The sequence below is a fragment of the Alosa pseudoharengus genome, unplaced genomic scaffold, assembly GCF_046254945.1.
Source record: "Alosa pseudoharengus isolate Yale_2024_CS ecotype anadromous, Long Island Sound unplaced genomic scaffold, YU_APseudo_1.1 YU_APseudo_1.1_scf_15, whole genome shotgun sequence".
In the NCBI taxonomy this organism is placed as follows: Eukaryota; Metazoa; Chordata; class Actinopteri; order Clupeiformes; family Clupeidae; genus Alosa; species Alosa pseudoharengus.
Window position 1 is genome coordinate 11,122,399 of NW_027468620.1, and position 11,803 is coordinate 11,134,201.

Consider the following 11,803-nt stretch of genomic DNA (forward strand, 5'->3'; position numbering starts at 1 on the left):
AGAGATGCGAACTATCCTCTTCAACATTGATTATTTCGGAGGTTGTTTCACCGCGAAATATTTTCACCAGAAACAGTCAATCTTTTAGCCAAGGGTAGGTCTGCATCGTGTTCAGCCTAGATTGTGTAGCCATAGACTAGACTGACTTTAGTAGGCTATTTAGCCTATAAAAATTATGAGTTAATCAAAAAACAAAACTATTAGGCCTATACTTTAACTAGTATTAAAGTCTACCTGCTTTTTTGATTGTGACATAGGAAACAGGAGTTTCAACATAGCTTCCTCTGTGAAACTTCACAGCGCTCCAATTGATATACCAGATGTGCCAGATGTGTCCCCGCGCACTATGGCATTCGTTTTGGGTAATGTTATTCACAAACTCAGAGCGGATAGGATACGTTTATTGTTGCGCATTATAGGCTACAGACTGTGCTCTGGTGTTTGCGTGTAAGCGCTGGATTTCAAAGAGAAACGCTCCTCCAATCTATGGGTTTGGTTGTCTCCCCCTTAGCATGGCTCAGTGCACAGAAATGGGCCAAAGTGAGCAGCTATCATGCCTGCCCTGTCCGGACTAGCGTGGATATTTTGCTTTATGCATCTATTTGGACCTATTCAAGCATTAGAACATATAATGCATAATTCGGGTCAATCCAAGCAGCATAAAGCCGACAGGCTCCACCAAGTCTTTCAAAGAGCCACTATTAAACAAACACTGGTGTTGTCCTTGGGTCTGGGGACCTGGACGCACTCCAAAAAGTCATCAGAGCATGACCTGAATTTGGCACACTGGGTGCCATAGGCCTAGGCCTATTTCATAAACTGAACAACAATACCGTGGGGCCATTGCGCATCTAATTGGAGAGCAGCTTCGAGGAAGACAATCTTTTTGATGCTATAGGCCTACGTAGTAGCCTAGATTAGAAGACATTAGAATGTAATAACTGATTCCAACAACTTCAACTTTTCTGCGCGTGTGCTGTAAATAGAGTTTTTACTAATCATTCTTGTAAAGGAGAAGCCCCTGGCTGCAGCTTGTGATTTGAAGACGAAGTCAAAGTGTTTTGCGAGGGCGCCATCTTGTGGCAGCAAATCCGAACAAACACGTCAAAATGCATCAAAATGCCAAAATAACAGGTCAAGTAGGCCTAATCGTTCTGAAGCTTCATTGTATGACTGGGACATCTCCCAGCTGCCCCTATGGTTCTGTTCAAATTTGTCTTCAAAGCTTTTTGCAATTGCATTGAAGGATTCTGACTTTAAAAACTCTGATTAAATGTATCTCAGTGTAGACACATATTTCCACAATCATATTTAACAGTCTGAACAGCAGTGGTTTTGGGATGGAATATGGTACAGCCTGATGCAGACCTTCAAATTCAGTCAAACGAGTGTCCTCTAGTGAACTCTATCAGTTATGCTCCATGTTAGTCAGATTTGAAATAGGTGATGGGGACACAGTGGAATTAACATATTAGGGCATTGTTAGCTTTGCATATATTAGCTTTTATTTTAAATGTGTTTCTTACCTGTTGAGTAAATTTAATTACTGTTATTGAACAGGGAATTTACTTGCTTTTAAGTGCATGAATCATAGGAATAAATCAACACGATCCCACCAAAAACTTCTTTAAAGAGCATGTGTAGCAGAGACACTTTCTGTAATAATAATAATCTGCCCTCTGGTTCACATTTGACCTTGAGTGTGTGGTTGATCAGGTCGTCTCCTGGGAAAATAGAGGAAACCCATTTGCCCACCATCTCAAGAGAGAGAGCTCTGATGTCACCAAGATCTGACTTCTGCCCCTGGTGTCTGTCTGTCTGTCAGTTTGTTGTGGTCATAGGGCTACACTTCGCCTCTCTGGCCTGAGAACATTTTTGACGTCAAACATGCCCATATTTAGGCAAATCTTTGGCACAGTGCAAGCCACCAACTTGGAGAGAGAGAGAGAAGAAAGGAATCAAATATAAAGTTTGCCTCTGATTTTAGCATTATGCTTCCTTCGCCTGTACAGTAATGAGAGTTGTGACTGTATTATAGCATATCTCACGTCAAGCACAGTTAATCTATTGACACTCCAGACTCTGATTAGCATGCAAATTACATTAGCTAATGGTCCTGGAATATATTTTCCTAGTATTTAACGAAACATTAAGTGCATGAAAGTGCATTAAGTGAAAGAAAGATTATGGTATGTAGATAAATGCATTAGATATATTACATATTACTGTATGAATGTGGCAGTATACAATTTGAGTTAGAATCTAAATACTAAGTGCCATTTTTTATTTTCTGTGCCTGTTTTATGAAACTAACTAGCGGAATAAAGAGATTAACGTGACGATAACAACCACAGAGGAGGGCTGGAGGTGCCGTTCCACAAAACATTTCAAAGGCCGTCCCCAGTGGCCAGCCACATACATGAAAGAGAAAAAAAGAACAGTCCGAGGTCAAAGGTCAAGCTCTGTGACCTCCATTCCATGCATTTCTATGCATTCACATGCCCTTTGGACTCACTGTGCCAATCCCACCCCCTTTCTGTGTATGTGTGTGTGTGTGTGCGTGCGTGTATTTGTAAGCTACATTTCTGCACTGGACTAAAACTTGCAACATCAGACTAGCATGTCTCCTAAAAAGATGCTACCAAAAATACCTAAACCTGCATAATGTACTTTTAAAGGGACACCATGCAACGTTTTCGTGTTAATTAATCATCTTCGTAAGTCGGTATATGGTTAAATGACTCATTACGGGGCGAAAGAAGGCTCTCTCGCCCGCCCCTACTGCCTGTAGGAAGAATATCCCACTTGCAAGTTCGGTGTATCCTACCTGCTGACCGAAGCAGGATCAGTTTACAGCACAGAGGCAGGCTAACAAAACGCTAGAGATTGTTGCAAACGTGTGTATAATGGCAGAGCCAGCGAAGAAGCAGCGAAAACCCTTGACGGAAGACGCAAAGAAAAGGAAAAGAGCTTCAGACCGAGCGAGGGGGAGTTTCGTAGAGAAAAAGTATCAGGCTTGCCTGGTGTCCCTTTAAGAGACTTTCATATACTAAGCATCCCAAATGAAAAGGCTTGCCAATGGTGCACTGAGTTCACACACGTCTGATATTTTGAAGATATTAAGAAATATTGTCTTTGAACACTCTTTTCACTGCAACTTAGAACTCAATGATAATATAGTATGATTTTGTTTTATTTGTTTCTTTTCAAAATACAAAACACTACATGACATACTTACTGTACATTTACAATGTGTCAGTTTTAAAGTTTAAATTTCAGACATGGTTAAAAACATGTTCAGATGTGAGGTTGTTCTTCAGATTAAACATTTTGTAGCACAATTTCTTGCACCACAATTTGTACAAGCATTCTTAGGGTTTTAATATGCTGAAAAAGATGTTCAGCAAGAGACATGCATTAGCATAAAAACACCCAGTAAAGCACAGACAGGATGCCGTCCCCGGGGCAATGCAATATTCTAACATAAAGGGTTCATTTCCTGAATGTATGGTATATGTGCTCCTGGATGTAGAACATAACTGTAAATAAAAAACTGGACTGTAATATCCTGTATAGAACAACTATTGTCACTCCTGGAAGGAAAGTTAGAGAAAAGTGGCCCTATCAAGCAATGCAATCTTCTTTCATTCAGTAGGCAACAATGCAAAAATGGTTTGGTACATCTTTAATACCAGTCACCCAAGTCCAAACACCATTTTGTGCCCAAACAGTAATGGTAAAGATGGCTTCCACTCACAATGTATGGAGCATGAGCTGAGCAGGAACAGTAGTCCTACAGATTAAAAACAAATAATCAGGAGAGCCTGCGGGTGAGAAGATATAAACGCATGAAAAAGCCAGATGAAAACATCAAGAGTAGAAAAAAGGGAGACAGTCGACTCCAACGTAGGGTTAACGGTAGAGAGGAGTGCGTCAGCATGGTGCAAAGGATATGTGGGCCGACTTTTCTCTCTCTCTCTCTCTCCTCCGTTGCTTAGCGTTCCCCATACAATGCTGTTCTACTTCCTGCCAGCTGTATAGAGATCATGTGGCCCCAGTCACGGGCACACACAAAGCCGCAGCAGGAAGTGAAAGCCTGTTTTCTTTGCTCACTCCTCCCCTCTCTTCTCCTCTGCTCTCCTCTCTTGTACGCTGCTTAGATTCGCTCCCCTCCCACTCCCGAGCTCACTTTTCTATCTCTCTCACCTCTTTCCCCTGTCCTCCTGTCTTAATCCATCCCTCCTTCTCTGTCTCTCTCTCTTTCTCTCCTTCCCTCTCTCCTTCCACTGGCTGCACTGTGCTGCTGCATCTCCAGCACCTATACTATCTTGTCTGTGGAGCCGGAGAGAAAAAGGGGGGACCCGAAGAGAAGGAGGAACAATAGACCCAGCTGAAGCCGGACAGAGAGGCCCCTTCTTTCTCGCCTTCCTCTCCTTGGCAGGAGCCGGGAGAGAGAGGCGGGGACGATAGCAGCGGCAGCACCAGCGGCTGCTGCGACCAACCATGGAGGCTCCCGTGCGGGAGACGGGGGCAGCGGTGGTGGCGGCGGCAGCACCCGCAGTACCGGCGGTGGCAGCGGCGGCAGCCAACGAGTCCATGCCTCCCCCCACCCTGAGCCCGGCCGTGCCACCCTACGTGAAGCTGGGCCTGACGGTGGCCTACACCATCTTCTACTCGCTGCTCTTTGTCTTCGTGTACGCGCAGCTGTGGTTGGTGCTGCGCTACCGACACAAGCGGCTGAGCTACCAGACGGTGTTCCTGTTCCTGTGCCTGCTCTGGGCCGCCCTGCGCGCCCTGCTCTTCTCCTTCTACTTCAGAGACTGCGTGACGGCCAACGCGCTCGGGCCCTTCGCCTTCTGGCTGCTCTACTGCTGCCCAGTCTGCCTGCAGTTCTTCACACTCAGCCTCATGAACCTGTACTTCGCCCAGGTGGGTCTGAGATGAGATGAGAGGGCCGGACGCTCTGAGACGCCAGTGGTGTCAGTGGGCGTCCTGGTGCTAGAGTCGTGCCACTTTTCAGGTTTTACCCCATGTAGCTAGCCTATTCTAACCTTTTAAAGATTTGGTAATGATATTTGTTATTTGTTTGTATGATAGTGGAATATGAGAGTAGAATGAAGGATATACCAGCTAATGTCTTTATTGAAGGTCTCTCTTTAAGTGATGAAGAGAGAGATGCTGTGCTATGCAGAGGAGCAACTAAGATAACTGGACTGATGCTGTAAAGGCACTCTGTATGTTATATTGTAAAGATCATTTCAGAAAGCCACAGACAAGGCCTTTCGAGCGGAAGCACCCGAGTTCCTTAAATACTAGACTTCAAAACATGAAATCTTCTGAGTCAAAATCAAATAGACAAAATTGTTGGATAAGATTGCCAACAAATGTCACTGTTTGATGCATTATGGCAGTTGACAGTTAAAACAACAGGCTGGATTGGTTGCTGCTGTGAACGTGAGCTTTCAATTTGACTTTGATGACATTGTCAGTGTGTATGTGTATTTGCAAGTTTGGTTTGGAACGTATATTGCAAACACAACTGAACACATGTGTTTTTGCTTCCCATGCCCCAGGAGGTTGTGCCAGGGTTGTCACCTTTAACCTAACGCTTTGGGGGAAAGCTAAATATTATTCTAATGTGAATAACTGCTTCTGTCTGCTCCAGCTGGGGAATCCCATAGTCACATGGAATAATTTATCATAACATGGTTGCACAGTTTTTAACTAGTATTGGCCCCTATGAGTAAGTTGTCCATACAAGATCCTCAATTAGAAATAACAGCCCATATTCTGATCAATACAGAGATACTGTACAATGCAGAGCACAAATGTTTGGATATTTACGTCCGCCAGGAGGTAGGTTTTTGGTGTGGTTTGTCAATCCGTCCATTCATCTGTCATTCTGTCTGCGTGCAGGATCGAAAATCTACCAGCTGAATTTCCATGAAACTTGGTGAAAGGTGTAGCCATGTCCAAGGACGAACCTATAACATTTTGGAGCAAATTCGACTTTAGACAACATTAGTCATTTAGTTTTGCTTTTGCTACTGTTGTGCCATATGGAATTCATTCATTTCTTTAGTGACAGTTCATGTTTTCATAATATGGAATTAATGAACTGATGCAACAGTGAAGCGTTTTACAATCAAACTGATTGCCTGAAGGCGATGTACATCTTATGATCATAATTGGACAGAGTTTATGTCGACATACAAAAAAACAAGTATACACCGATATCTCAGGTTTTACTTGCATAGACCAGAGCTGTATTGCCTTGCCCTGGGTCTGTACTCTCTCAATGCCCCCTTCTAGCGGTCTCTGTTTTCGGTGGCACTCGAGTGTAAATAGGCAGCTAATAGATTGGTAGATTTCTGTCAGGCTGCAAATCTGTCGCTAGTTTGTAGGTTTCCTGTTTAGCTGTCTGCTGAGAGTGCAGAGGATGCAGTAAAAGTGGCGGGGGCAGGTGGGTGTGAGCGAAACGTGAAAGCAGAAGTGAAACGACCTTTTCTGCTTGTGGTTTCTGACTCACAACAAACATCGTGAGCAGTTAAGGCTGTTCTGACTACAGTAAAGGGCCATTTTTCAGCAAAACAGTTCTGTTCGGGGAGTAATTAAGATAGTGAAACTTTCTTATATTAATTGGTAATGGGTTAATAAAAAATAATGAATAAAAGTACTTTGGTCATACAAACTGTTACATAAACAAACATAACATACCAAGCAAAATCCCACTTCTTATTTTATGACTTTATAATGGGAAACTGACAAAAATCCAGAGCAGGATATCAAGTAGAAAGGAAGGAAGCATGGATATCAATGTGATTCCTGAAAAAAATACAAGCCCATATCTGCAATACAACACTTTTCTCCAAACATTTGTTCAGTTCAGTCACTGCCTCACTACAAAACTCACTCTGAGGCAAACAATGCAATCCAAGCCTTTAACTGCACAATTTAAGTTTTATCTGTGTTTACACAATATCTGAAAAAGCCCTACAAAAGTCTGACGTTTGTTATAAACTGAATCATTTATATGTGTCCTCTCCAACAGGTTGTTTTCAAGGCCAAGTCCAAGTACTCACCGGAACTTCTCAAGTACAGGTAATAGAAAAAGACTTCAAATTCTATGGTCATGGTCTTACTAAACACAAAATGCTAAAATCAGCTTCCTAATTCAGCCGTGGATGTCTCTTGATCTTTTACAACCACTAACCTGTCTGACTCTCCTACAGGCTACCTCTGTATCTGGTGTTTCTGTCCATCAGCTTACTTTTCCTGGTGGTGAATCTGACCTGCGCTCTCCTGGTTAAGATGACAAACACAGAGACCAAGACCATCGTCCTGGTGCGAGTGGCCATCAACGACACACTCTTTGTCCTCTGTGCTATATCGCTCTCTTTGTGTCTCTACAAGATCGCAAAGATGTCCCTAGCAAACATCTACCTGGAGTCTAAGGTGAGTACGCAACTCCGTCCTGATACAACAGATGTCTGCTGTTTTCTGAAAACCATTTATGTTTACTAAAAACTGAGTTTTAGTTGATAATAAACTTTGGATTAAAGTTTCTGTTAAATATGTCAAGTCAATTTGTGAAAGTGATCATCACATCTGTAACAAATGTGTTTCATCTCCATATGGAGCTGCTGTTTTATGTGCTTGTGGAGCAGTTCTGAAAATAGCCGTGAAACGCAAGGGGTTGGTGTGAGAATGAAGAGTGCTCTCCTCTCCTCATCACTGACATGCTGGCTCACTATTTGAGAGGGGTTGCTAGGCAACAATGTGCTAGTCCTGCTGAGTTTCCCATATGCACGTTTAAGCAAAGTGAATCAGACTACAACAGTTCGGTGCACATTTTGTTACCAGGAGAGTAAAACAAAACAACAAAAATTTTCAAAATGCTTCAGCTGGTAGACTGTAAAAAAGGACAAATAATAAAAGTTCATAACTTCGCTTGTGTTTCCTGTGAACAGTTGTTTTCAAATGCTGATTTGAATACTTGTTTCTGTCTGTGCAGGGAACGTCTGTGTGCCAAGTGACTATAATTGGAGCAACAGTCATTCTGCTTTATGCATCACGTGCTTGTTACAACCTGGTGGTCCTTGCTCTCGCCAACATCAAAAGCATAAACTCTTTTGATTATGACTGGTACAATGTGTCAGACCAGGTATTGAGCATATCAGTTTTGGCCTTCTGTCATTCAATTCTAAGTTCTTTAGCTGGGAGACTTTAAAATCCTGTATTAGCCAATCATATTGTTTTTTTTTTTACACCTCTCAACTTGCAAATGAAATTATCACATTGCATAAGAGCTAATTAAGAATGAGTCATTCTGCGACAAATTGGTATTTTTTGAAAGCTATTGGTCATTTTTTTAAAAACTAGTATTGGTAATTTTTCTGCAAGCTAGTATATTTGGGCATTTGAAATATCTACAGTAATAACATATGGGCTATTTGTACAGTAGGATTCAAGTTGTCTGCCCTTACAAAAATGTTGGAAATTGAACGTTCTAAAGAATATCTGGGTTCACTGAATTCAACATGGAATTTTACAACCTTACATTGTTGCGGAACAGAATCTTCTGTTAGAATGTTCAAAACTGCCCTGCTGAAGGGTTAATGTACCATTACATCTGTGATGACACTCCGATTTGCATGCATTCAGTGTAGAGCCACTAGAGGTACAAAGAGTTTGGTCCAAGGCTAGATGATAAACATTTAGTGGATATTGGCATTTTTTTTGTCATTCTATCAAAACAGTTATTTCTTCACATTCTATTGCTCTTTGAACATTCTTGAACATAGCACTTTTAACATTTTAACCTCTGGTTAAATTATAATGAATACAAATGTATCCTACATTTTTACATCCTTCACTTCACAACAGAACCACTGATGGTAAATTGCTGGTTGATGTATTGAGTTGAAATTCAATATTATTGCATGAGGTTGTGTAATCCAGGTTTAAATAATGTTTCAAACTGAGTGCATCCTGTTTTTCTTCAGGCGGATTTACACTCCACCTTAGGGGATGCGGGATACATTGTGTTCGGCGTGATCTTGTTTGTGTGGGAACTGCTGCCTACAACTCTGGTGGTTTTTTTCTTCAGGGTTCGGAGGCCAGCTCTGGACAGAGTAAGCAATCCTTCTCTTAAAGGAAATTTCACCCCATGTCAGTATATTGGATCAAGGACATTTTGCTGTTAATTTGCTGAATCACTTGTGGTAATTTCAGATTAGATTCAATTTAAAGGAACCGTATGTAGGATTTTGGCCAAAACTGCACTACAATCACTTTCAAAATACTGTAGAGTGGTGTAGGCCTACACCGCAAATGTGGTAACTAGAGCAGAGCTGGCAACCCAGATGCCGAAACATACTGACTTTGTGATTACTAGATAGGTGGAGGGTGGCGGATCAGGCTAAAACACAAATATGTAAACATCAACATCAGTTGAGGGCTGCAACTTCACTTTTTTAAATGACGATATCCTGGCCGGATTACTGTTGTCAGTGATATAAATATTTGAAATTAGCATGATTTCCTAATGTCTAGTGACAAATCAGGGCCATTTTATGATTAATTGAATTACATTTTTTACATACGGTTCCTTTAACTTTCATTGCATGCTAGATGCATCAAGTTTTATGTAATCAGAAAATGTAATAGCAGATCAAATATTTGATAGGCTAAAATGTTTTGTTGGTGTTTATCTTGGGTCTCTTAGAGTGCTGCCATCATCCCTGGTCATGTCTTCTCATCAAGGGCTTATTTCTTTGACAACCCCAGACGTTACGACAGTGATGATGACCTGGCATGGAGCATTATCCCACAAAATATTCAAGCAAGGTACACAGGAATAGACATTTATTCAGAAATAGTCAAAACACTCATTGCTAATGCCAGCGACCTAGCTATTTACCCAAAATTTTTCAAGCTCTGCTCACAAAATTCACAAAAATTCTGACCATTATTTTCACCCCCTTGAATGTGAAGGTCATTTTTTTTCACGGATTTGCCAACTTTTAAATGTTAGAGTTGGTTGGTCTCTGAACCTATCACTCTGTATTTCTGACAGCTTCACAGCAGACAACTATGACTGGGGCAGCCAGACAAGTGGCTTTGCTGCCTATATAGGTGACGAGGACTCCCAACTGGCTCCACCCCCTGAGGAACTAAACCCTTACTAACACCCTCCATTGGGCCTCTCAAGGACACAAGGAGACAAGGGCTAGGTGTGGATATTGGAGAAAGCCAACAAACTCAAATATTTTGTAGTAGCCTACAACTTTTGTAATGTAGAGTTTAAAGCCAGTAATAACCAAGAACAATTATTGTATTTTTGTGCAACGATTGGTGCATATCTCATCACTTCTGACTTCACTGTATGTTTTGTTAGCATGATCATTAATATATTTTTGATTGTTAATGTTATGGGTTGTTCAATGTATATATTTTTTTTCTATTGATTGTTTGGAAATCCACTTTTAAATTAATTTATTATGAATAATTATTTGAGGTCTCTCATTTTTTACCCCCTCTTCTAAATTCATTTTTTAAGGCGTCATATTGTTTCCCTGTGTGCAATTATGTGTGTATATGATATGATAATACCTGTACACACCTAAGAAGATGTGAATAAAACCTACTTTATAAGGAAGTAGTCTTTTAAGACTTGGATGAGAGTGGTGGGTTCCGCCAACACCTTAGAGAATTCTAAATGAAAGATCAATAGACTACCCAGACCATAGACACATATGACCCAGACATTTCGAACATTCCAGACATTTTGCTGAACTTTCAAATCCTGACAGAGACAAATATCTAAAGCACAGATTGATATCACTGATATCTTTATGAGTCTCAGTACTCTACTGATTTACGTAATACAAGGAAATAATTTTCTTTCCCCGTCCCCTTTTCACTCATTGTTTCTACGAACATCCAAATTGAAGTATGAAGCTTTAGCCACATGTATTCATCATATAAAGATAGACATTTTCTCACGTGGCTATGTGTGGAAAATATCAGAGGGTTTGTGCATTGTGAATGCATTTTTACATAGGAGGGGAAAAGGCATGGCAGGCTTAGGCTATTCCATACTGTTTCAGAAACTAGCACCCTGATGACACATCACATAACCTATATACCACATAACCTTTTTTTTATTTTTTAAATGAACATCATTAACATATTGAAAAGAGTGTGAACCACAAACTAGGCCAATCTGTAACAACTTCAGCAGTGATATGTGGGGTAAAAATGGACTGAACACTACAGTAGGCTACAGCCAGTCAGCAATTGTGTCTGAGGGGTAGCCTACTGGAGGCAGGCCTGGTGAACTCATGGAATTTTGAAGTTTATGGATTTTATCATATCATCATTTAGATTGCAAAAATTATTATTCTATATGCCCTTATCCTAGCAGCTTATTATTGATACAAACGTTTAGATTAGTAGGCTACATTTTATGTGTAAAACAAGACTATGTATATTTCATTTATTTCACCTAATCTAAGCATTACACTAATCTTGGCATCTGATCTCTGCATTTGTTTTTATTTATCGCCTCCACGCAAAACTTGGATTTTCTCATGCAGCCTGACACTGTTGGGTAGCCTATTTGAGTTGTAATTTTATTGTCGCTGACATCACACACTCACTTGGTGCTGCTGCAAAAGAAGTTAGCGAGACCATCTTCCACTGGCTTTACCAAGTTGACAGCAACCTACAAATATATGTCTGTATCATAGCAGTCTGTTTTCAGGTTTAACTAATACTCCGACTGAAATACAGTGAAACA

General features: G+C 40.9%; 1 protein-coding gene across 1 annotated transcript; it reads left to right on the forward strand.

Moving 5' to 3' along the window:
• The first annotated feature begins 4,091 nt into the window (after positions 1–4,091).
• Positions 4,092–10,660, forward strand: gpr137ba (G protein-coupled receptor 137Ba). The gene is made up of 7 exons (XM_076285522.1): positions 4,092–4,929; positions 7,052–7,101; positions 7,233–7,455; positions 8,015–8,164; positions 9,006–9,134; positions 9,728–9,849; positions 10,079–10,660. The coding sequence occupies exons 1-7, from the start codon at positions 4,504–4,506 to the stop codon at positions 10,188–10,190; spliced, it is 1,212 nt and encodes a 403-aa protein (XP_076141637.1). The 5' UTR covers positions 4,092–4,503; the 3' UTR covers positions 10,191–10,660.
• Positions 10,661–11,803: the final 1,143 nt, after the last annotated feature.

Bases quoted from the DNA above. Each gene is read 5' to 3' on its own strand.
- gpr137ba (XM_076285522.1), top strand. From the start codon at position 4,504: ATGGAGGCTCCCGTGCGGGAGACGGGGGCAGCGGTGGTGGCGGCGGCA. The intron at 8,165-9,005 runs GTATTGAGCATA...GTTTTTCTTCAG, and splicing joins GGTACAATGTGTCAGACCAG to GCGGATTTACACTCCACCTT. The intron at 9,850-10,078 runs GTACACAGGAAT...TATTTCTGACAG, and splicing joins CCACAAAATATTCAAGCAAG to CTTCACAGCAGACAACTATG.